Source organism: Podarcis liolepis (assembly GCF_965112155.1).
Source record: "Podarcis liolepis genome assembly, chromosome: 12".
NCBI classification, from domain to species: Eukaryota; Metazoa; Chordata; class Lepidosauria; order Squamata; family Lacertidae; genus Podarcis; species Podarcis liolepis.
The window spans coordinates 18,346,908-18,374,272 of record NC_139563.1 but is presented as its reverse complement, the minus strand read 5'-3'; the positions used below and the strand labels follow the sequence as shown (position 1 = coordinate 18,374,272).

Genomic DNA, 27,365 nt, shown 5'->3' with positions numbered 1-27,365 from the left:
GAACAATACAGAGATGGGGGAGGAGCTAGATATTAATATGCGAGACACAGACATCATGTTCTCCATAATGGCTTGGTATGTAGAGTGATTGTGCATGCCATGTGAGGAGGCTAAGGACCAGGTTCTGTTTTACTTTATGGAAATGGATGAGAAATATATATACCCTCCAGGGGACCATGTAAGACTCCCACCATTCTTAACCATTGGGCACTGCTGGGTGGCGCACATGACAACTGGAGTCTAACAACATATGGAGGTCAAAAGGTTTTCCATCCCTGTTCTATAGACTTCCATCTCTGTAGGGCATGGTGTCTATATGGCAAAGCATCATCTGTATTCATTCCATATATATTCATTCAAAGAATAACATTGCTAGCCCTGGTCATTTCAGCTGTGAGAAACGAACAACTTAAAAATAGAGTCAGAGAGAGATCCAATTCTTTTTAAAAGTTTTTTTTTTGGGGGGGGTGGAGGGAGGCAGGGAAAGTTAGACGAAAAAGAACTCTACTACACGTAGACCCATCATTGTCAAACTGAAATGAATGTGTTCAAGTTTGCATAGCAGCTAATTCTTTGCCCAGCAAAAGCTTCTTTGATGGACAGGTTAATGTTGAGCCTAGTAATGCACTCCTCTCCAAACATAATGCCTACAAGATTGTTAACTCTGTGACTAATAATGTCTCCAAAGAGCTGAATGCGAAACAGTATAACCTTATGGCATTTTTTAGATGAAGCCTCCAAGGTTGAGAGGCAAAAGCAATTCAGTGGCATGTCTAAGTTTTCTCTGCACTTCTTAATATTTCAGAAAGAATGAATGATGACATTTTAGTAGTTGCACTGAAATGTAAAAGAAAATACATTTATTTTACTGCAGGTGTGTGGGAGAGGAATGGGAGAGAGAAGCAGATGACCCTTCAGATTTATGCCAGACACAATGCACCAATGAAAAAAAATGGCTATTATTTCTAACTAGTAACATGCTGCATCAACAGTGCAAAGACCATGAGAAGTAATGGTACTACTCTATTCTGTTTTGTTCATACTTCATCTGGAGTCCTTTGTGGAAACCACAGTGTAAGAAGGATATTGACAAACTGGAATGTGTCCAGAGGAGATTGGGAAAACAAAGTTCTGAGTTGGGTATGTCTAACCTGCAGAAGGAAGAGATCATTAAGATGCTATATGATATTCATCTTCAAATAGATGATGGAGTACATTGGTTACATTTGCAACTACAGTTCCAGCTGACCCCAGCCATCATGGCCAACAATTAAGGATAATGGGAATTGTAGTCTAAGAAGGGCTGCAATTCCCTATCCCTGCATTAGGCAAAAAATCCTGATCATACAAGATGTTTGACAATAGAATAGACCTTCATTTGTTACAAGTTTTTTAAGCATATGCCATCAATCAGGGTTGCTGTAGCAATGGCTTTCCTACAAAGGTCAAGTGGGTGACCTTTGACATATCTGATTCTATATTGTAGATGAGCAATAACTTGGTATAGCCATGTGTTGGATAAGGGAGATCCCAGCCACAAGCACTTTCTGCCGAGGTGTAACATAATTGGGAAAGCCCTCTCCTTAAAACTCTGGAGTGCTACTGTTCTACTCTGAGCAAAGTGGACTAGAAAACCAATAATACATGGAAACCTCATATGTCAATATGACAATTCTCTGCATTACAAGAATAAAAAGAAAATGAGCTATGGGCATAGACAGGCAACATAACAAGAACAGCGAGCCTAACTGTTTGGTATAATGATGCACTTGGTAGATAAGAGGGGGATTCCTCCCCTCCCCCATGACTGCTTGTTGTGTGGTCTCCTTACACTGAGGATCCATGAAGGGCCACATCATACAAAGGATTAGAAACAAAACTAAAGTTGACTGCTCTTCCGGCAATGCAATTTCCCATGGACTTTGTCTGCGTAAAGTGGTGGGGAAAACTATCCAACTAAATAACAACATATAATTCCCGTAAGAAGGAAATGACCCTGCAAGACCTCAACATACAGCCGCTTTCTATAAATACATATTGGCGAGTGGAACCGGTGGTCTCTGCTATATGCCTGTATTTTGGTTCGACTAGTAGTTATTATGGTTCCTGTGCATTGGTTGTTCCATCTAATATTGATTAAGAGGGTATCTTTATCTAATTGTTGTCTATGCTGCTCTAGAATGTAGCATTTATACTGTATTTGTATTTAAAGGCAGGATAGAAATCAGTTAAACATAAAGTAGTTCAGCATTCAGCTAACACAGTGGCAAGATGTAGTGATTTTCATTTGATATCACAATTTAAAGCAACATACGCTTTGCAAAACTGTTCATTAATATAGAAGCAGTGTCAAGAAATGCACCCTTCAAAAAATATTTGAGACTTCTTGCAGGAGCAGAGTTATACAATCCACGTGTATTAATTAAGCTTGGAATCGAATTACTACAGTTCTCTTAAATGATCCTAAAAATTAAACATAACTGAACCACTAAATGCTGTCTTAACTACACCCTCAACCTTTAACTGGTTGAGAGAAACTTTTCAATCCATTTTCCATATTTGTTTATGTCATTCTTCTTTACAAGCTCGATTATTGCAGAAATTTGGAAAATAACTGGCAAATTTACACTACTGTGATTCAGTTGGTAAAAATATATCAATGCAAGTTTCAGCATGTGGCAATACCAAATGCTTTGGGGCTTTTTTTTTTTTTTAAAGTACTTATTAATGTAGGAGTATGAAACACAAATCCAGCAAGGAATTCTATAATTAGGGGGAAATCCTTACTTTCTGAAAACATCAGAGGGATTGCTACAGAGAAGAAATCATTCTACGGTTACAGCTTAGGTAGCACTCCTTCATTATTGTGCAAGGAAATGTTCTAGGATTATGTTATACCTGTAAAGCCTATGAAGCATCATGCCAATCTGTTAAATAATTTATGAGATTGCATCCAACGTTGTGCTAAGTAACTTGTTCCATTGATGAAAGGATTTATGCTTCCAGAACAGAACTTTCTCCCCTCTCGGATGTCCCCTTCCCCAGTTTTCATTGTTTCCCCTCAAGCCCGTCAGAGTAACTTGGGGGAGGATGTGGAACATGCATGAAGGGAGGAGGAATAATTCCCGCCCCCCCCCATGAAGGCATAAATCCTTCCAATAATAGAACAAGGACCAACCATGGTCGTTCACATTGATTACCACTGCTCAGAGCCTTCAGATAGGTAAGGCATATTTGTTCACAAAGCTGCTAGGAGGATTCCAAGGAACAAAGCAAACTCCAAGGTTCCCTCCATCAAAAAATAAAATAAAATAAAAATCAGGGACACTCAGATATAGTCCTCTTTCAGGACTATAGTGTAGCAGCCCAGGAAAACATGGAGATATCATATCTGAGGTGCCCACATCTCTAACCGTGAATCTATGTGTTCCACTTAAGGTTTGATGCAGATGTGGGCAACTGCTAGGTGTTATGCTTCAAACAATGTGACTCGGCCATTGCTTCTTGGGGAAAGGCTTAGTGCTAGAACATCTCCTTTGTTAGCAGAAGGCCCCATGTTCAATCCCAGACATATCCTGGTCTGAAATCCTGCAGAACCACTGCCCAAACTGTGAGGGCAATACTGAGACATATGGACCAAGGATCTGACTAAGCATAAGGCAGGTTTGTAGGTTCTTTGTTCCAGAATTTTTAACAAAATAAAATGTACATTGTATTGTCCCATAATCCTATGTTCAATCTGACACCTGCAGCACCTTAATCCAATCCAGCCTATATTTTCCATCTTGAGGCAAAGTCTAAATGTAGGACTTGGGGGAAAGAAAAGGAACATGTGGCCCTCCAGATGCTGTTGGATTCCAGCTCCCATCAGCTCCCATCACTATGATCAAATGTCAGCAATGAGGCGAGTTGCACTCCAGCAACATCATGAGAGTCACAGGTTCTCTAGCCATGCTTTAGGGCTATAACATCAAGACATGTAATATTGTTATAACCCTGCCCTGAGCATTTATGGTGAAGGGCAGGTTAGAAATCGCATCAACAAATTAGTTTTAGGGATGCTCTGGGCCCACACTATACACCCAAGAATTTCTCCAAGCAGGTTTACAACAGTGGTACCACCAGCAAACTAGCAGGTAGGGAGCAAGCAACTTTGAATGGAAAAAGGACGCAGCCACAAGACTTCTCAGCCTTGCCCTGATGTAATTTCCCTGTTCACCTAGCAACAGGCTGGCTTGCTGCTTGTGATGTGAGAACAAAAGCATCCGAGGCAGGAAACTGCTACAAGCTATTTTACTTGCATCTGGAGCTCCATGCAGAGGAAGAGACTGATACAGGGATTCCATGAATAAGCCTAGAATTCTATGCTTCCAAGTTCTTACCTGAAGACATGATACATCAATCTTGACTCTTGTTTGGAGTCTGGATTGAAGAGTACTTGAGAACCCTATATCTGTTTCCTTGCATGCCATAAATAACACCAGTGGGATATAAAGCTAGAGGGCCCCTGTCTTCCCTAGGCCCCAATGTTTTCCTAAAAAGCCCTGACAGTTTAAAACTTGGGAGATAATAATAATATTTTTAAAAAATTTATATCCCGCCCATCTTGCTGAGTTTTCTGGGTTGCTTACAACATATATAAAAACACAACAAAGCATCAAATATTACAAAACAAAATATTCTATACAAGCAACAAACAAATCAATAAATCAACATCAACCCAACCAAAACAAAACAGAGGAACCGAAATTAGAATGTTTAAAACATTTTAAAACATTTTAACCAGTTGCCCCAACCCAAAAGTTGTTCCAGCAATGTCCCTCCGGCCTCTCAGGAGCCTCTTTTAGGAAGGACACAAAGTGGCTTCAAATCAGTGTGAAGGTAAGTACAGTGGTACCTCAGGTTAAGTACTTAATTCGTTCCGGAGGTCCGTACTTAACCTGAAACTGTTCTTAACCTGAAGCATCACTTTAGCTAATGGGGCCTCCTGCTGCCGCCGCAGCACGATTTCTGTTCTCATCCTGAAGCAAAGTTCTTAACCTGAAGCACTATTTCTGGGTTAGCGGAGTCTGTAACCTGAAGCGTATGTAACCTGAGGTACCACTGTACAAATATGAATCCATAAATACAAAGGAATAATATAAAAATGAAATTAAAACAACAGTGACAATGTAAATTTAAAAAATGTACTGTGTATTTTGGGTCTATGGACCGCAATAAAGTTGTGTGTGTGTGTAAATAAAAATACAGATCTCTCCCTGCACCCCTCACGTCACCATAATCAGTTGCTCTAATAAATACACTGGGAAATTGATTCAAAAATGCCCTAGAGAAGCTTAGTCTTTCAGATTGGCCACAAAGAAGGAAATTTGTATTTTTAAAACTTGCCAGGCCTTAATAAACTCAAGCACTTTTAAGAAGCGTCTTCTCCATTTGGCATGTTGCTAATGAATACATTCCATGTGAGAAAGTGATTAAGAAACACTGAATTCATCCACAGAAAACTAATGGCACATTTCATATGGCTTTAAGAAGGAATGAAGGTTAGCCCATATCCCTGCTGCCTTTACCCCATGGGAGGAGACAGGATAAGCAAAAGGGAAACATGGCAGTATTAAAATCCAAAATAAGATCCTGCACTTTGGCTTCTTGTTTATTTGCTTGAAGTTATATATGCATGTGATTCAGAGTGCAGGAATGAAGCCTGCAAATATGTAAGTGGGAAGAGCTCACTTACACTTCTTGTGCATACTAACCATTTAATCTATTTAACCTTCATACCAGTGGGACTCCTATGGCACTTCAATTTGAAAAGGGAATTCATTTTCTAAAGTTAAACAATGAAATTAGAAATAGATACACCACTGCTGTGGGCACTCAAAAAAGGATTTCCAAAATCAATCTATGGATGCCCATAACAACTCTGTCAATGCATGAAAAATGACATTTTAACATCTATGTTTCAGTTTCAGAGCTGCAGATGAATCTACCAAAAAATGTATTTCAACATGGCAGGCGTTACATGTTTTTAAACATTTTGAAATGGTTTAAAATCTGAATAAACTAAATCTCAGTCTGAGCTTCTTGGAAAACCCAGCCAATCCTGTGACAAAGTAAGTCTTTATTAACTGAATCTGTTAGGGGGGTGGGATGACTTGCTACAGAGCAAGTACTAATAACCTCATTATCCACTGGGGGCCCTGAAGAGAGTTGACTACTGAATTCAAACAAAGGATGCATAAAATTAAACCTAGGGCATGTAAAGCAGAAAAGTAAAAAGGTCCCCAAACAAACGTCATACTAAGCACAAATTGGATAAGGTTCACATGAGCTTATCTGGTTTCTGTGCGGGAACTTAAATAGGAGGTAAAATCAATGCGGAAACTTAACTGATACATCCTTAATCATAACATTCATTGACTTTACATTTAATGAAGCTGCACTAGGCAGGCCCTCATAGACTGGCATAAAGCATGTCTCTCCACCTCAGACAGAGTAAAACGTTTTAAAATGTTCCTGTGGCTGCCACCTGCTCTGTGATCCGAGACTTATTATATCAATTTATTGACTCGCATTAAGAAGCCTGTATGTCGAACTTGGGAGAAAGGGGAAAGGCATAAATTGGTCACTATAATTTTCAAGCTCCATGCTGTCCACATACATAATGCATCAACCACCTCTTTGTAAACCTAAGAAAAATAGATGATCCCCAAGACATAATTAGCCAAGTCTGCTTGACTTACCCATTATCCTACTCAGGGCAGCATTCCTGGTGGGCGATTCGCTGAGGCCCTCTATCCCGCTGTACAGTGAATGGGAAATCCTACGCTCCCTGTCATCCAGTATTGTTTCAATAGGCAGTTCTGGCCCTGGTGGACTCCCAGGTGATTCCAACTGTATGGAAAGGGGAGAAATAACAGTGCTGAAGGTCCATTTAACAGCATGGGAGAACAATAACAACTTGCTCTAGGCCTGGTCCTGGCTGGGCACCAAATGAGCTAGAACTCTTCACCCTGGACCACAATAATTTGCAATGACAGTGTTGCTTAATGACCAACTTTCTGTGCCACTTCACACTGTACCTCCTATGGAGCCTTGTCAGACTCCATCCCTTTTCAGCAGGAAACATGCAAAGACAAAGCACCATGTTTTGGTTTATCTGTACTGCACATATCCTTGAGCAAGCAAGCAACCTCGTATGTTTCAAAATTATCTGGCAGATGGCCTGGACCTCTTTCGCAGACTGACAGCTTGTCAGGACAGGAACCATCAGAGTAGTTGTGGAGAGGTGCAGAAACAAAATAAAAAAGGATTTCACAAAAAAACAAAACTCCATTTGGTATGTGATTTCTAACCACATTCTAAAATTGGAACCATTTGCTTTCATATGCAGTCATTACACAGTTTCCCCAACCCCACTCAACCCAGAAAGCCCAAAGCCATAAATATGAATATACACAAATAAATAACCTGCATATTTAGAACTGAACTCTGATCTGGAATTAACATTATTTTTGCACAGATTGCAATTAGGAACATCGCTTGCATTTGGTGGTAGCGGGAAGACAGGTTCTGCATATGCACTCAAGAGCTTCTGACCCTAAGGGTAAGAGGCTTCATCTTTTCAGGGTCTAGGCAAAATCTCATCAGCTTCACTACACATGAATTTTGTCCCACTTTTTCAAACCCCCTGCAGGCACAGTAGTGGCTTTCAAAGGCCCTTGCACCCAGCAGGGTGCCACAAATCAGCATGCTATGAAGAGTCAGAAGTTGTAAGAAGGAGAGAGATATTTATGCTTGGTATCATGTAGCAAAAGGAAGGCGATAAAGTGGCTTCTCCCTCTGTTTTCCCTTTTCGGCTGCCTACATATGCCACACACAAAGGGCCAGTGCAGAGGTAAGATTTTAGATCTCTTAACCAATATTTTAATTCTAACTCATTTGTACTACTTGGTGACACAACGCAAGCTATCCATTAACCATTGCAAATGTGGACCTGGCCAGTGTTATTTATGTTTAGTGCTATCTTTCTAGGGGGAAAAGGTGCCAGAATTCACCCTTGTTCTCTTATAATGGCACCTGAGAGATGCCTGAACTGAGTTCCAGTGAGTTCTGGCTGGAAAAAAAGCCCTGGATATGCTCAATGTGGGGCTACTCTTACAAAGCATCCAGAAACCTTGCTTCAAAATGCTGGCACCAAATTTTTTTCTGGGAATAGAACATATTACCCTGGTTTTGACTATTACTCTGGCCCTTAGTAATTGTAATTGGCTACCTGTTCATTTTCATGCTTGATTCAAGGTGCTGGTTCTTACCTTTAAAGTCCTGAGAAGTTTGGGATCAATTTACTTGAAGGACCACATCTTCCTTGAACCCAATCAACATAGGAAGCTACCTTGCCCCAATAGCTACCTACTGCCAGGCAGCGGCTCTCCAAAGTTACAGGAAGGAAATGGTGGAGATTAAACCCAGGACTCTCTGCAAATAATGGGCTCTACTGACAGCCCTTAAAGATCCCGCTTGGGTTCCCCCACTGACTGAGATACGCCACATAAGGAATGGATCCTTCTCAGTTGTGGCACCCACACTGTGGAATGTCTGGCTGGGCCCTTCTTTATTTTCATGCTCCTGCCTCTCTAAGACCTTCTTGTTTGCGGAATCCCTAAGGGGAAGCTGCCTGGGTTGTTCTTCCTGGCTCCCACTTGCTGCTATGACAGGAGCGGGGAAAGGGGGAAGGCACCTTCTTCCAAAGTGTTTTTGGAGCTGCTCTCTTTGATCTGTTTTAGTGGTACTTCACTGACATCTTGATCATTTGTCTGTTGTAAGCAATTTTTATCTACTATTAGATGCTTTGATTTAGTTTTTCTCTGGAAAAGGAATTTTAGCAAGCATTCTTAACTCACAATGTTTCACCACATACTTAAGGATATTAAATACAGATTAATTATCCCTCCTCAAGATCCTCTATTCACCTAAACAGCCACGGGTGGTAAAATCAAGATGGTCGGTTCCCACTATTTCTATGCATGCTAATAGACAAAGTTGGAATTCTAATCCGCTTCAGTGAGTGAGACTGGACTCAAGGGGTAGCAACTTCTAATTAATGTGAACTACAAAGGTCTGACCTTGTGCATGTGGTATTTACAGGATAGATCTCTGCAATCGACCCAAAGGCATTGTGTCATGTTATTTAGGGGATCCCATAGTACCAGTATGATGGATACAGGAGGGATTTGTAAAACTTGCAGTACTTCAAAGTGGGTGAAGCATAATCAGAGGAGAGACTGTATAAAGTATTATTTCTGTTCAAAGCTATCGTCTTTTTAATATAAATGAGATATTTAATGAAGTTCTGAATTGTAGCCTTATCTTTCCCAGTTTGATCAGCACTAGGGAGATTTACTGCATAGAAGGGTCAACACAATTACCATTGGAGGCACGTCAGGCTGCAGGAGAATAATAAACTTGCCATGCAAGTGAATTAGGCTCAATAAGGTTTAAATTGTGAATCGAGGATTTGTTTTATTCAGGTCCCCCCCTCCTAAAATTGCAGATTACTACTGACAGTTCCACTGAAAAGTAAATTAAACAATATTCAAAGCCTCTGATGTAAAGGAATCAAAGGCAAATTTAAGAAGAATAAAAATGTTAAAATTCTGAAATGCTATTAAAAAGGAAAGAGAAAGAGATACTATCCAGGGACTGAAAGTTGCATGCCAAGTGTATTCGCACAAATGAACTGTACTTTGTTTTAACTTTCTTCAAACAAAGGGTGAAAATTACCCTAAATGACTAACATGACTTATTTTCCCAGGGAGATAGGACTGTATCTTCAAGTTTATATAACAAATGTCTAGTTCTTTATTGAACCACATAATATAACCATTTCTCAAGGGACAATGCATATCTAGACACTATCGAGCTCTGAGTAGATTTCCCCCCTCTATTCTTTTCAAAAAGAGGCACAGAGAAAGAGGCAGCTTCGGAACCTAGAGAGAGGAATAGGCATTCGCTCCAGGTGAACTGGTAAGCAGCAGCTTACAGAGAGGGGTAAACAACAGCACTGTTGCTTAATGGCTGCACTCTGAAAAGAGTGCTGGCATGTCTTACCACTTTCATGGGAAAAAGACTTTATTCAGTGACAAATTAGCATATCAAAAGCCAGATTTAAATCAAGACATCAACAGTCAGCCACACAAATATTTAAGTAAAGATACAATGCCTTTTATAAACTTGCAAAAAAACAACAACAACCCAACAAAAGTTTTTTTGTAAAAGGGGAGGAGAAGATTCCACAAAAAGCCCTTTTAAAAACACTTTTGTTGGTTCTTCTGCAAGAAGGTTTGCATAAAGAAAATGTATCAAAGCAAGGGCGAGTTTTGCTGACAGGAAGAGAACAGAAAGGGGTGGGAAAGGTGCAGAACCAAGGTCTATTCTGTCATTTATCTCAGCCTTTGCCCAAGCACTGGCTGGGACTGATGGGAGTTGTAGTCCAGAACATGTGGGAGAGCCCAGGCTGCTTTATCTACTTGGACAACTTTATGCCTGGGCCTCAGACCACCAGACCTTACTTTGTGTTCACAGTGGTTAATGGCATGAGCTATGAGTCCAATGTCTCCAGTTCAAATCTCAGCACACCGAAGAACCATCTCACCTTTCCACACACCTCCGAAACATGATGATAATGATGTTACAGATTTGAGTTTAGGGGTGCAAGGGCACCCATAACTGCTAGAATTAGTGAATGTTAGATATTAGTAAGGTGGTGGGAGCCATTGAAGGGAAGATGCAAGGCACTGCAAAAAATACAGGCTAAGCTCTCTTTCCAGGCCAGGACAGAAGAAGCTGTTAAGCATGACAAAAAGCGTTGATGGCCCATCACAGGGAAATCCTTGGGACTGTGTCAAAGGAGGTTGCCAATGTTATGCTGAGAGATGGCATAGGTTACAGGAAAATGGTCATCTTTTAAAACTAGGCTTGGAATAGCAGGTAGGAGCGGGGTGAATAGACAGAAGGGGGGAGTTGCCTGGCAAGGGGGTTCTGGGAAAGAAAAGCAGGAAATAGGTAGAACTCCATGCAGGGGCTGAAGGGCAGACCATCTTGGTGGGCTAGCTGAAGGCAGGCTGGGACAGACACACAGAGATGTACAGTAGTGAAATCCAAAGCTGCACTGCTGTGAGGAACAAGCCCCTTTTGAGATGTGAATGCTATAAACTGTGCACTTCCTGCATTGAAAGCTTCTGGTGCAAATATGTGTGGGATAAACCATATTTATTAAGAACTTGATTCCCAACAGAAACATAACCCTGGAATCTTGCTACTGCTTGGCAGAGACTGGGTATGGTGGGCAACTTTTGTAACAATATATTTAAATCGAATCTTGCATGGATTATTGCAAGTATTACTGAGATATGTATGAAAACATTGGCTTCATGTTATTTATCTACCCCGGCATCGTATGTGGTGGATAGCTGCTCATGATGGGAAAGAATCTCTCAGGCAAGGCAAGGCTCCAGCCTAAGCAACCATCTCTCCAAACACCCATGACACAACTTCCTCTACTAGTGAGGACATCTGCTTCAAGTAGGACAGACTTCCCTATTAGTCAAGGCTTATGCATGCTAATTACAAACCGAGGGAGTAGCTTAGGCAGGAAGGGGGGGGGGATGGGGACAAGGTGATCTAGTGGCTCCTGAACTTTGCTTTGAGGTCTGTTTCATGTAGCAGAGACAAACGGGGCTGCGGAATATACACCATCTCCTGAAATGTTCCCTGTTCCCCATGCAGACAGAAATATTGAGATGGGAGAACATGAGAAGAGTCTTGCCCAAGGAGTCAGACCAAAGGCCCATCTAGTCCACCAGCCAGTGATTACCCACCTGCTTAACCCTAGCATCATTCCAGACAGCCCTCTTGGGATTTTTAAGATACTTCCAAAACAACAACAACAGCAACAACAACCTTCAGTGCTCAACTTTTAACTGAATTTATAAAAAATTTTATGGCACTTTTAAGCATGCACTCCTTCCTTACAGTCCATAAGTTATTCAGCAGTTATTTTCTTAATGTCATACATGTGTCTACAGTCAAAACAGGTGGGGGTTGGGCTGAGTTAAAATAAAAAAGGGTGTCCATTGTTCCCTAATCTCTTTCAAGAATAGAAGGACATCTGGCAAAAAAACAAAAGTTTATCACAGCGTCACTCTTAGTCGCTGGTCAGAAGCTGTAATGTTATTGCACAAATCAGTCATGAGCAGGAAAGCAGCCCACACGAAAACAGGCACTTTTGTCCTTATGCAGACAGAGCCATGTTTTAAATAAGAAATGGGACTTTGCCACATGGTTCTTCATCATCTAGATAAGAACAAGCTGCTCGATAAATACTAGGTACTTGATAAATACTACCTGCTCTAACCAGAACCTTTTCAGTCCTTATCTAACAAATGATAAAGGGACAGTTAAATGACCACTGGCATTTCAACAATATAATTGCCAGGTGGTGTATTAATAAAGTAGGGGGGAAAGACCATCTAAAAAAAGTGATGCCAAAACAGTACGTGGTAACATTAAGTTTTCCTCCCATCATTATTTTAATTGTCATCTGTCTAGGGTTGTCATGAAGGTAGGTAATGAACATTGGGAAGCAGGGAATGTTTGGTTTTGGAGGATTTAGAACAGACACTCAAAAACCGAAGAGAAAGAGAAGCAGGTCTGCCAAATTTGAAGACCCTGTACCCTTTCACAAGAAGCATGGCCATACGCACACACACATGCGAGTACGCACACACACACGCACACACACATTACCCTTTAATTAAACTTTTTTACTGTTTCACTCAAATAATTGTAAAAAAAATAAAAAATAAAATTCAGGTCAACTGAAGTAGAGCCCAGTCTTTCAGTGGCCACTGAGGTCTAAAATACGATGCCAGTGAAAGGCTTGTACTGCTCTTAAAAACCTTTTTTTAAAAGAAGAAGAAGTCTGGCAATTTAGGAGTATTTAAAATGAATACAATCTCTGTGGCCCAATATGCTAAGAGTCACATTTTACCTTCTTTTTTATTACAAGACAATGTACAAAACTCCAATTTAAATCCCAGAACACATTAGTCTGAAGTACTATCATTATTCTAACAGCCAAAGAAAAAAGTGGCCTCTGGGTTAAAAACAGAAAAGGGAATTTTTCAACTTATTACCAGCTACAATGATTTCTCCAATCAAAATTCCACCTCCGGCAACACCTCTCTGAACATCCCTCATGATTCAAATGTAGACTTACAAAGTTATAAATCTTTGGAATCGGATGTAGAAAACAATTATGAGGGTGAACAAGTTGAACATAACCTTTCACATTGTGTTATAGCTGTGATGCCTTGATAAGCTTCCCAACCAATACTGTTTTCCAGCCCTAACACAAACCAGTGACATGCTGAACAGCAGAGGTAGCCATTTCAACAACAGAGATCTGGGGGATTTATGCAACCACTTCTGAAAGGGAAACATATTTTAATTTTCCCAGACAAAAGCTTGGAGAAAAGCAAGGCAGACATTGTCTATCCCCTAATATTAAGCTCTAACAGAAGGCAGCTTGTGCAGTGATACACAAGGCTATTTCTCAATGTGCTTAACTCTGCTACACATTTTATTTATAGGCCCTGAGACTTTCTGGCGTCTACCTTGTTTGCCTGGGCCAAAGTTCAACACACTTGTTTAAAACATGCTTTATTGAGGCCATGCACTGGAATAAGTGGAAGCTGAGCAACAACCTGCCAGCTACATGTTTTCTAGAGTATGTGACATTAAATCTGTATTTATGCTTATTTTCCTGAGCTCTAACAGTACAATAGTGTATATGCGTAAGTTTTTATCCTGAGGGTGTACAATAATGCAAACACACACACCAGGTTCTGAATTTTGGCTGGATTGCACCCAGTCTTAACAAGAAAGTGCCAGATTCAGGGTTTTGCAGTGCCAGAGCATTTAATTATATGTATGCAAATGTATGTATATGCACTTTATCTATGCTTCTTTGCCCCAGAGATCCTAGGGGCAGACCCAGTTGAAACTTGAAAGCTGAACAGCACCTAGTGAAACATAATGTAAAGAAGTCTGCTAGTTCCTTCCATGCTACAACTAAAGACTGTGACTCCATGGCTTAAGATCCAGCCTGATTAATAGTTCTGGAGAACTCAAAAGCTTTTTTCCCTGTTCTGCACCATTTGGTTGGTCCAAATGGTATTGGTAGGGTGTGGAATTTGGATTTTCCCTCATAAACCAACAGCTTCATTTGCTTTTTATAACTACACATGTCTTTATATAATGTTTTTTACTCAGTGTTTACCAAGGAGCCTATTTGGAGTACATGTCAGTTGCATGGAAAAGCAAAAACACAGTTCTGCTCAAAAAAACGACGATTGAAAAAGTTCTCAAGAATACAGGATGGCGTTACAGCCTTGATATTTTGCACCTCTTCAAATTTTCTGATGCATTTTCAACTCAATGCATCAAATAAATGGGATGTATCAAAATAGGTATTTAAGCCCCCCTTGAAAAGGATAAAAGAACCAAAGGATTTGCGTAGATAAAAATTTAAATACGGATGATCGTCAGAGAAGCTGAGGGAAGTCCAAAAGATGAAAATATGTTATTTGGGAAATTGTTTGATTGGCGATATTTGTGTAAAACTTAATAAAAATTTATTTTTTTAAAAAAACAAGGCAAAGTGGCTTACAGAAATATAACCTTAAAAAACCCCTTTTTAAAAAAATTACAAAAAGTGAGATAAATGAGATTCACAATAGAAACAACATAATATTCCAACCTCCATCCAGCTAGCGCAAAGGCCAATTAAAGGAAATGAGTCTTTCCCAAAAGGCCTGAAGTGTATCTGCCTGTTGAAGCTCTACTGGGAAAGAGTTCCAAAGGCTCTGAGGAAAAGGCCCTCTCTCCCACGATACCCCACTTCCCAGACCTAGGAGATAGACACACTGAGAGGGCCTCCAACTGGGATTTCAGAGTGTGGGTGGGATGGTTCAGCAGTAGGTGGCCTGTCGGATTACTTGGGCTCAGACTGGTTAGGACTTTAAAGGTTAAAAACCAGCACTTTCAGTTAGACCGAGAAACATACTGGAAGCCAGAGTAGCTGGTATAATACAAGTGCTATTGAAGCTATACAGATTTCAATAGTTATCATATTAATTACATTGGGGTATGTGTGAAGAAAAGGTCCCTGTGAAACATGACCAAATTTATTTTATTTGTTTCTATGCCATCATGATCCCAATTACTTACAGATACTGGAGTGCAATTATATCATGGCATATTATACTATAATCAGATAATTATACTTCTAAGAATGGGGTTTTCCATGTTTCCTCCCATCGTATAATTTCCCCTATGAAACAAAATCTTATCGGTGATAAAAGGCACACAGCTCGTACCTCATTGCACTTGCTTATTCGCCTTGCCACAATGAGCTGAATCATTCCACGCTTGTTTCCCTCTGTGGACATGGACCTTCGCAGGGTTTCCATGGCATCTTGGTTCGTTTTGCCCAATAACGATTCTCCATTTACTGCTATTAGCTGATCATTCACTCGGAGTCTTCCATCCTGGCAAGGGAATAATGTTCACGTTAGGAAAAAATAAAGGACCTTTCCGGCATCTTTTAGCTAGGAAGAAAAATCTTAATCCTGAGGGTTTATGGTTAAGCGAACACAACTATAATGACTTTTGAAGAAATCACTACAGACATATCGCTCCCAATTATATACATATAATAATCTGTTTATATACATATCATTATGATATACATATCATAATCTGTTTATGTAAACAGCATACTAAGTGAAATGTGCTTTTAAGAGTTGTTCCCGTCTTTCCTCCCTGAGCCCCTGAAAGTAATCCCCAAGCCATACTAGTTACAATAAAATTATACAGCATTGTTAACATAGCTCCGCTGAACATTGGGACCTTCCTCTCATCTTACAACATTCAATATTCTTATGAGATGGTGGCATCGTGCATTTATATGTGAATAATCCCATCTATAACAGAGTCCAAGGAGTATGTCATCACTTTTGGCTCCTCTGTCCCTGGGGCCAGAAAAGGCAGAAAAAGAGCTTTCTCCCAGGCCTCACTATGGACTTCTTTTCCAATTTGGTTTCTTCCATGGTTTGAAAGCAAATGCAATTCATGTGAGGAAGGGCTGTGAGCATCTGCTTTGGATGCAGGAGGATCCAAGTTCAATCCTTGGCATCTCCAGGTAGGCTTGGGGATGTCTTCTGTCTGAAACTCTGGAGAGCTGCTGCCAATCAGTATGGACAATACTGAGCCAGAAGGACCAATGGTCTAACTCCATATAAGGCAACACCATGTGGTCGTATAAGAGCAAAACACTTGTTGGTCTCTCTAGTCTTGGCAAAAAGGAGAGGGTACTCACGTCGCTGCCATATGTCCGACTCATATCATTCATTCCCACCTCTTTCAGGTCTATTGTGTAACTAAGTGGGTGCTACAGGCAATGACCACTCTATGGTTCAGATAGCTTGTGCTGCTAAATCTGCATGGCCAGGCAGAAGACCTCCAAGAATACTGAACCCAGGATTGTAGATGTTCCTCCTGATCGGGCCACAGGAGTCCTAGGAAACTTGCTGAGGGGCAGGGCTGGTCGGCTGCAAAATCTCCCACTGACCACACCATTGTTTTGTTGAACATTTTATAAGTTTTCAAAATAGGCAGGTCTGGAACTTTGCACATAAAAAAATAATGTTTTGTTTTCTTTAATAGTGTCTTGCTGTTTCATTGGTGATCAAGGCGGAAACTGTAGATGTTCCGTAGCAATAAAATATAAAATGATGAAATATACTTATGATTCAAAGGAAAAATCAACAAAGAATTGGAAAACATGTTAAAGAAAATAAATAATGGAAAGTTACCAGGTCCTTTAAAAATGCTAATTATTTATCCACTTACCTTAGAAGCTGCTCCACCATTAATAATGGACTTGACAAAGATGCCCAGGTCTGCGTGGTTCTCTTTTGACCGGTTACCTTTCACGCTAACACCAAGCCCAGCTGATCCAGAATCATTAAGGGGAACTTCAAAGGTGAGGAATTCCCTGGTGCCATCAGGGGTAAGGACAAGATCTTCTTCTTCTGCTTTCTGTCAGGAAAAGATTACCCATGGCATTATTTAAAAGCATTTCTTCTTTGTAATTATCTTCTAACTACAGCTATTAATTTTTCTTAAACATGTATGAGCTACAATACCGTGAACATTCCTATTGAAATTCTATGCAGAAATCTGTGATAATAGTGCATCTGGCAACACCTAATAATTCCTAGTAACAGTTGTTGTGCATGTGTACACATGCATGTGTGTGTGTGTGTGTGTGTGAGAGAGAGAGAGAGAGAGAGAGAGAGAGAGAGAGAATGAGAAAAAGGGAGAAAAAATGTGTGTGTGCAGTCTGAATTAATACAATACAATACTTTCTGAATTAATACAAATTTGAACCATTCCATTTCCAAACAGGAAATAATTATTGGCGGCATGAAAAACCAACACATTTTCTGTTGCAAGTTCATTTGCCCTTCCAAATAATGACATTTTAATATTTATGTATTCTGAGCAGCAAGAAGGATACAAACAGCAGGCAAATAGATAAATACCCATTAGTCATGTGCTCCATTTTTCTTTTGCAGTTGGGATTATTAATAATGTTCAAAGAAATGTCATATAAAACATTACAGATGAGATCAGGTAACGGTAAGCCTCTTTGCTCTTGGGTGCCAGAAAAGTCATATGGGGCACAGCTGTGAGTACTAAAAAAAAAAAAAAATCTTCGACATTTCACATCTGTTCTACTTTCACACTCCTACCTTTGTTGCTCACAGTACACTGCCTGACTCCAAATAAATAGCAATGATGGTGGCTTGCTGACATAAAAAGAGTGAGTGGTTGATGCTTAGTAGAATTCAGAGATAGAAATAAAATACGTTGTTGTTGTTTTTGCTAGATTAAAATTAAAAACTATATCTTGCCATTTTGTGATTATAAATTTGCTTGGTCACTTGTGGTAACCATTTGCTTTAGGTATGCTGCTCTAACCACTGGAAGCTCCGTCTCCTGCTAGAAGATGGAGACAGAGTGTAGATTCAGACTTCATAATGTTACCCATATTTATTGAGTGTAGTGTGCCTTGTGGGAGATTTTTCAGTCAAATCCAACCATGCATAACCATGCTAGTTAGTAGATGAAGGGGTTAAGGACCACAAAGGAGTACATTTCTAGAGAAGCTGTAAAGGGGAGGGGTAATACCTCTGATGGGGGACATGTTGTGCTTTGTAGTTTGTCCACCTTTGGTCCCCACCCTGCACTCAGCTCTCACCTGCGGCTCCTAGAAACTGTCTGCATACAACAGTAGCCACACCCTAGGAACAGCTTCGACTGGCCAGTTAAACCAGGTGAGGATAACCTTTGGGTCTCAAACCCTTGGTGAGTTAGGGACCTCCCCCTAACACAAAGACAGGCTCTGGCAGATTGAGCAGACTAGACCAATAGTGGATCCAACGGTCAAGAAGGAGGATTCTGCGTGTGCTGCAGAGGGAAGTGATGGGCAAATGGGGCTTGTCAGACTGGGAAGGTAGCCCATCTAGCAGAAGGAAAACTCTGAACATAAACCTGTGCTGCCTTGTGGGATATCTTCAGGAGAATAAAGTAAACCCTACACAAATCCAGAGTGGAGTCCTAAGATAGTTGAATAGTTCCTTGTACACATCTTTCTGGCAACTCCTGCAGCTAAGCTGGTGCCAAACATATTGTTCTGCTTTCCTCTGGACCACATCAGCAAGGCTGAGACAGGGGTCTTGTTGTCTGAGTAGCCCAGGACCTCCATATACACAGCCCAGGCTTGCGCCCCAGTGAAGTCACTTTGGTGCTTCTAATGCAGAGATTTGACATCTCCTCCGGATGTGCACTCTATTGTCTCAAGACAGACAGATGCCAACAACAATACTGGGCCATTCAAAGATCTAACAACCTATATTTCCTATGTTTTTCAAATGCTGCATATATCTCTATTTTAAACTCTGCTGTGGGCTTTTAGGGCTATTGAATGAGTCATGCCCCAAGCACTTTTTGAATTCATACAGTCAGTCATTTTTCTTTTGCAGTTTCCCACACATGTAGGACTTCAGAATTAACTATTATTCCCCAGTTATTTCCCAATACATCTTTCTGGGGAGCAGAAGAAGAATAGTACACTAAGAGTAGCAGCATCCACAGTACTTAATGACAACAGCAAATCTCTAAAGAATAGAATAATGATGTGGGGGGGGGGGCTAATCTCAATTTGGAACTGAACCAGCACTTAAGAGTATAATCAGAGAACTCCCAACAAATATTCATTTATCCTGTGAGTTGGATAAAACATGTCTGGCCACAAAGTCCTTCATTAACAATAAGTAGGTGCCCATAGTGCTAGTGCATTTGTCATTCATACATCATAGAAGTTGTAACAGCTGTACTTCCTGGGTCAAGAACTAAAGTTTCCCAGCAATTTCTATCAGCTATTTGTGTATGCCAGTAAGCAATGATTTCCCAATGATGCGAGTATTTCCTGAGACAATCCAACCTTATGTGAATTCTCTCCATCCTTCACATCCCAGTTGAGTTACTACTGTTATCAAAGCTAATGTAAAACATGGCTAGCTTCAGGCAGTGTTATGAAACTAACTTCAAGCAGCAGTTAAAAATTAAGCATGGTAAGCGTTAGCACTGGTGCAGATGTTATGCTGCACTATAGTTTACACTGACAGCAATGTTATTTGGGGGCAGAAGCCAATGGGAGAGCAAATGGTTTTTAGGTATAAAGTTCCAAGTTTAGTCCTTCATATCACTAGTTAAGAAATTACCGTATCTCCAGAAGTAGGTCTGGGGAAGACTTCTGGTTGAGAGAACTCCTCCAGGATAAATAAGCAGCACTAGGTTACATAGTATTAGCTGAACTTACTTTAATGGACTTCAGCATATGCTGGCTGGCGCGTATGGCAGCTGTGGTCCAAAACATCTGGATGGTACCAGGTAGCTGAAGGCGGCACTAGGTTAGTGCCTTACAAGTTATGCCCAACAGGCACAAACCACCACTTAATTACTGGCAGTATAAAATACTGAGACAGAATCTTCCAAAACTTAAAGCAGACTCCTATTTTGAGAAGGAAGGAAACACTGACCATGTGAAACACAACAGTGTCACCCAAATCCCATGATCATGAATTATGGCTTTAAAATGCAAGGGAAAATATGTAAAATGTGGCATTTAAAAACTGAAACTGAAAATATAACACAATCACTGACTAATTGCAATAACTTCCATTTGATCTTGATATGCTCCAAATTAACAGCTTCAGCACGTCAATCAAAATACCTCAACATTATTTTCATGATTAGATGATCCGCGAAAGAATTTTATTGCTTTGCATGTCCCCGTCACCACAGAAATAAAACACCCAAGTCAATTTGTGTGCTGTAATCGTTGAACAACAAGGCTCAACTCCCTCATGAGTTCTTGCATACCATGTCCAAAACAATTAGCAACTTCACAATGCTCTGTTCAGAGCTGCTGTACTGAAGAAAAGGTCACCTGAAATGACTTCAGTTGAATGAATGAAGCTGCTCAAGTATGTAATTTGCAATAAAAATGCAATGGGTGATAAACTACATAGGTGACTTCTTTGCCTCAAATTCAAACCTAGCATCGGTGAACAGTAAGTGACATGCCATCATTTGTTTCCAGGGATTTTGGAACCCCCCCCCCCAGCTCACCTGAAATGAAGCCCAGGTATATTTTCAGCTCTTGCTAGCTTTGCCTCCTGTATGTCTTTCTAGGCAGGCCATTCTATGATCCTATGTGTCCAACTCCAACTTTAAGAACACAGTCTTCTATTTGAAGATATTTGAGAGGAGTCCTCTGCTTGATGGGGTTTGTCTATCTGGAGAGCTGTCCAGACAAAGTCTGGTTTAAAAATGAAGGGAGAGCAACAGGGGCCTTAAAGTTGCCTATCTAGGCATCTGACTAAGCAGGCACACAGGTCAGCTGCTCACAACCTTCCCCACTAAGGTGAAATGTACTGTATTTGTATTCAAAATATATACATTGTTTCTAAATTTGTATCTATAAACCTGTTAGCATATGCATATTTTATGCAAATCTGTGTCTTCTTTGTCTCCTTTTTTGTGATGTACAAGTGGCCACCCTAATCCATTCTCATTCTAAGTCTGTCCATAGAAACAAGAAGCCAAGAAATGTACCCAAAATGGATATGGCACCTCCACTAGCTGAAGTTCGGAAGACAAATAGGTGAAGACACAGTAATTTCTAATAGGGAGAGAACTGAAAATTGTGTTCTTTGCTTTGCAAAGAAGAACTGGCAGCTAGTATTTCCAAATGTTAGCTGATGATAGAACATAAAGGACCAGCCATAAATTTTGGAATGTGAAGATTAAAAAGCCATTATGAGAGAGTCACACAACAGATTTTTCTATTACAAGTTAAAAGTTTCTACAGTAATCTCAGTGCAGAATTGCACATGGTTCCCAGTCAGGTGACTGAAAGTATTGGCTTCACAGCCCCAATGTGCTCAGCAAACACATCCTTACTCTTGTCCTGATGCATGATGATGGAGCAGCCCAATGTGCAACGCTCTCATTCCCAAAACTAAATTCCATCAGAATCTTGAAATGATTGCAAAGCCACCTTGCAACAGGCTAAAAGTATTGTACATCTGAAACCAATAACAGCTGTCTGTCACTTATCACACTCCAAGTAAAATGAATATGTTGCTGCACAGATTCACCCTGGCCCCAAAACCCTTCTTGGAAAATGGACACTTTGAATTTTTGTTGCTGTTGTTGTTTTAGGGGAAAAAAAAGGTGTGGGGAGAACATGCAACAGTACTAGGTGTGCAGGCACATAGAGAAGGAACATTGAAGACAGAGAGCATTCCACTCAGCGTTAACATTTGTTGGAAGAAAAAGGAGAAGGGAAAAACAAAACGAAAGTGAAATGAGTAGTTGATTCATGGAACACACAGAAAAGAGTCCATGCAAGTTATGGTATTAGTGTGATCTTACCAGAATATTTTTCAGGTTAAAAGAAAAGCAAATAACATGATCAGAAAATATATACAGTGGTACCTCGGGTTAAGTACTTAATTCATTCCGGAGGTCCGTTTTTAACCTGAAACTGTTCTTAACCTGAAGCACCACTTTAGCTAATGGGGCCTCCTGCTGCCACCATGCCACCGGAGCACGATTTCTGTTCTCATCCTGAAGCAAAGTTCTTAACCCAAGGTACTATTTCTGGGTTAGCGGAGTCTGTAACCTGAAGTGTATGTAACCCGAGGTTGTGTGCTTCCAGACTGTCACTATATTCAGGTGGGGTTCAATGACATAACAGCAAAATCACATTGCATAATTCTAGTTGCACAACATAGCCACTTCCCCAAAAGACTGGACTTTTATGTTAAGTGATGGGAAGAGCCAATGCAAAGTACAGAATAACACATGCTTACACATAGTGCTGTCTACCCTCACTACACACACAGAATGCTCATTAAATAGCCAGTGTTGTTTACCTCCCTCCAAACAAATCAAGAAGAATGTTCAATTGACAGGAAGCACCTAAGGTGTAAAATAAGACAGGCCAAAGGGATTTGTGAAAAATCATGAAGGAAGAGAGACCAAAATTATCAAAGAACTTAAGGATATTGTACATCTAAGGGAAAGGAAAGGCAAGGCCAGATAGAAAACTGTAGATAAGGGTCTCACGTTTGGACAGCAGCAATTAGTAACAGTCAGGAAATAAACTGAAGGAGCATAAATTAAGCAGAAATGAAGGACCTGAATGCTGTTAGTATTTTTTTTAAAAAAAAAAAATCAAGCTAAGCAAACTCATGAAAAAAATGCTGACTGTGTTGTGGCGACTATCTTTAAGTAAAGGACACCTGTTTATAAAGGGTATATGATAAAGTGAAATAAAAGATGAATTGCATGGAAACACAAAGAAATTGGACACATAGATAAGAAGTTACAAAAGAATTGAAAAATAAAAGCAGGAGAATAAACCAAAGCCAACAGTAAATGTGTGTGTGCATTTAGCTCAGGTTAAGGAGACGTCCAAAATGGGGCAGCAGAAACAAGATTGTGTGTGTAGATTCTGAACTCCCTACCCCCAGCAGATTAGCATCTTTGTTGTATAGCTTTTCTCATATGTTAAATACGTACCTCCTTACCCTAGCATTTGACATTTAAGGTATTTTGCTTTGTAGGACCCACTTATTTGGCCAATTTTTTAATGTTCCAAACAGTTCTATTTTGTTGTTGTTATAAGATTGTAGTAAAATATTTCCAATAACAGAGAGATTTGGAACTTTCCTGTGAAATCTGTACTCAAAACCCTGTATCAGAAAGGCAAAGAGAATGTATAGTACTCAAAAGATTTTCACTTTTTTCCCCCTAGCTGGACTCATGTGACTTATTTGTTATGTTGCTACCTTATTCTTTTACCTAGCTGGCCCCAGGCTGTGCTCAAAGCTAGACCAGCAGTGGAACTGTGTCACATTCAGACTATTCTCTGGGCAGAAAATTAATAGGTGAAGTTTTCCCCACCATTGCACCTGCATGCTGAGGTTATTATGGTCCAAGTGTCTTGTTATAAGGACGTGTTAAAGATTGGCCTCTCCGTCTAGCAGTGAGCTGCAGACTTTGTTTCTTATATTCTGAGTAAATATTTGATGGCCTAGTGTAACTCAGATAGGTAAAAAGATGAAGCGTTTGTAATTGCACATTTATTTGAATATAACTGAGTAAAGCAATTTATAGGTTAAACAGCAGGTGAATAATGAAATAAAAATTATTATTATTATTATTATTAATAATAATAATAATAATAATAATAATAATAATAATATCTAACCTCCCATTTAAACTATTGAAACATGTTGTACTTAGAGCTTCCTTTGAAATTGATCCAGCAACTCTGACTGGAACAAAATAGGGCTGCAAGATTATTCATTGGGACTGAGCATCTCAAACACCACTTCTTTATCAGCTACATTAGCTCTCAGGAGCATTACTGGGGCTTTACTTGAAGGCCATTGGGATCTGGTTACCTGAAATATGTTTGTGTCGGGAGTGGGGAACTTCTGGTTCTCCAGATGCTGCTGAACTGTCCCATCATCCCTAACAATTCACCATGCTTGCTGGGGTCAGCCAAACTCATTCCTTCACAGTTTCATAATTAACTTCTTTCTGGGTACAGCTACTGAAAACTACTAAACTTAAGTAATTCAACCTCAAACACTGGGGCACTAACGCAATTTGCTCACTGAGCCAGTTTCTGTTTTCCTTTAGTAGATCAAAACATTCTGCCCAAAGAGCCTCATGGGCAAACTGTGATCATAGTTTTGATTTAGTTGGTGCTACCATGAGTGCCCACTGCATAACTAGAAAACCATATACAGCTGATCACAGCTACAAAGAAGACTCATTGCTCTCTTCTCTTCAGCTGTTCCCAAGCGAAATATTCTAATTTCTGCCACATGTTAGGGTAAACATTAATTAATCTTATTTGCACATATAGACGGAGGCTCATTATTCTTATTAGCTAAGTTAATATGTCACATCTGGCAAAGGCTCTACATTAGTACAAATCTAACAGTAGCTGCAGAAATTCAGAAACTATATGTGGAGGCTTGTTTGAGATTCCATGGTAGACTGGGAGAGTCTGTTTTAGTTTTAATCTTATCACTGAGACACTATTTAATATGCTAGACCAGCATCCAAATTAAAGGCCTGAAACCTTTCTCTGTTACAGCTCCCATCTTAGTAGCATCTGCATATTGTACAAAAAGCTTGCAAATTACATGGGGCTTACATTCCACGGACTGCGCCTAAAGCAAAAATCGTGTATAGTCAAAACACAGTGGCCAGTAGGGTTGCCAAAGTCTTTTTCCCCAGGTGCCTGCCCCCTTCCCCCATTTTATTAATTTATTTTTAGTTTGCTAAGTGTGTAAAGCCAAATGCACACAACTTAAATGAGTGTAAATTGTGGGCCTACTGTACTGCACTCAGGTGGGATGAATTCTGCCATCATCCCATCTGCTTAGTGAACAAAGCTGTGAGAATGTTTCCACAACAGCTTCCACAAAGAAAGAGATAACTTTCTTATTAATAGAAGATTTCAGATTAAGGCAGTTCGAAGAGATAAGAGGACTAGTAACCGATTGGTTGCAATATCACCAGCTTAATGAAGTATTTAAGTCGGTTAAAAAGAAAGGTTATTCAAATAAAACCCCTCAATCTGAAGAAGAGTTGCTAGAAAATAAAAACAAATTAATTTCTAAAATGTATAAACTCCTACTGGATTGGCAAATGAAAGATGAACAGGTCAAATCAGTGATGATACACTGGGCGAGGGATTTTGGTTATAATATTGAGTTAGCAGCATGGGAGAGATTGTGGAATATAGATCTGGAATACACAGTATGTTACACTTCGAAAGAAAACTATATGATAATGATGTACCGCTGGTATTTTACTCCTAGTAAATTAGCTAAAATGTGTGAATCAAACTCTAATATGTGCTGGAAATGTAAAGTGATAGAGGGCACATATAATCATATATGGTGGTTATGCAAGCTGGTACAGTAGTACCTTGGGTTACAGATGCTTCAGGTTACAGACGATTCAGGTTACAGACTCCGCCAACCCAGAAATAGTACCTAGGGTTAAGAACTTTGCTTCAGGATGAGAACAGAAATTGCAAGGCGGCACCGCGGAGGCAGCAGTAGGCACCATTAGCTAAAGTGGTACCTCAGGTTAAGAACAGTTTCAGGTTAAGAATTAAGTTCTTAACCTGAGGTACCACTGTAAAAGCTTTTGGGGAAATGATATATAATGAGTTGAAAAAAATGTTGAAAATAACCATTCCAAAGAAACCAGAAGCTTTTCTTTTAGGAATTTTAGGTACAGATATCCTGAAGGACCTGAAGAAATTGTTTATGTACATGACCACAGCTGCCCGAATATTGCTGGCCCAGAGACTGAAAGAAAATACAGTTTCAACCAAGGAAGAGTAGCAGATAAAATTAATGAAATATGCTGAAGTGGCAAAACTTACAGGAAGAATTAGGAGCCAGGAAGAGTCAAATCTGAATAAAGAATGGGGGAAGTACACAATGTTTTTTGAAAAATTATTGTAAACAACTACATTCATTAGCAGGTTTAACAGAAAACTTGTAGTAAAAATTTGAACTATGGATTGATTAAGGACTTATAATATAATTGGAGTTCGTGATGAGATGCAGAATGCAAATATATAAGGATACACAAAAGGGGGCACTCAAAGGGGATATGATGTCTGCATTTTGTTTCTTTTTTGTTGTTATTGCTTGTAAAATTAAAAATGCAAAAATAAAATAAATTTAAAAAGAGATAACTGTCAGTTTTAGATGGTGTTAATACTATACTCAGGTCTTATGGACTGGGGTAGTTTTGTGGAGCAGGCTGAGGGCCAAGGAACCTAAAAGAGATAGTTACCAAATAGTAAGATGGCTGAAGTAATAGTACAGAGGAAGAAAATAACTGGCAGCAGTGGCGTAGCAAATTCAACAGTGAGTGCAATTTTGATAGCCCAAGAATGTGTAATTTCAGCCATAGCAGCAGGCAGCAACTAGCAGGCTGCTTAGCACAAGAGGAAGCATTGCTTGTGGTCCACAGGTTACCCACCTAGGGTCTAGACCAGGGGTGTCCAACTAGACTGTGATCTATTCCCACTAAAAAAAAACACAAAAAACTGGCAGTGATCTACCCATTGTATTGACCAAAGCTTTTTGGGGGAAGGAAGACCCCAAAAACTTTGGGCGATCAACCAAGATCACACAATCAACCAGGATCAACCAGGGGCACCCCACAATCGACCTGTTGGACATCCCTGGTCTAGACCCTGTATCCAGGGCTGCTATACCTTTAATTAAAGAAGAGGAACTTGAAAAGTTTTGACTTCTGTTGTCACCTAGCAACTCTAAAGGGGCAACAAAGACCAAGATATAGCGAAGAGAAGGCTTAGGAGGCAGGCAAACTTCACATACAAGCTCATTAGTATAGGGTATCATTACCTCTTTTTGTGATGCCATGGTAGTGATTTTGTACTGGCACCCACAGAACTTTTATCAAGATACGAATACTGGTACCTCTCACTCTCTCTTTTTTAACCCAAAAAGCATTGTCTCGTAATAAGCCACACTGAACACAATGGTTTCATGTTTGTAAATATTAAAACTAAGTTTGGAACTAGCACATACATT

At 39.9% G+C, this 27,365-nt stretch overlaps 1 protein-coding gene across 6 annotated transcripts in view; it reads right to left on the bottom strand.

Moving 5' to 3' along the window:
• Positions 1-27,365, bottom strand: part of PARD3 (par-3 family cell polarity regulator) — a 567,261-nt gene that overhangs the window by 176,753 nt on the left and 363,143 nt on the right. For all 6 annotated transcript variants that reach the window (XM_083466611.1, XM_083466612.1, XM_083466608.1 and 3 more), the window contains 3 exons: positions 16,975-17,163; positions 15,441-15,611; positions 6,744-6,894 (listed from right to left, as the gene is read on the bottom strand). In XM_083466611.1, coding sequence (XP_083322737.1) covers positions 6,744-6,894; positions 15,441-15,611; positions 16,975-17,163 — 511 coding nt within the window. The remainder of the gene's footprint in view (positions 1-6,743; positions 6,895-15,440; positions 15,612-16,974; positions 17,164-27,365) is intronic.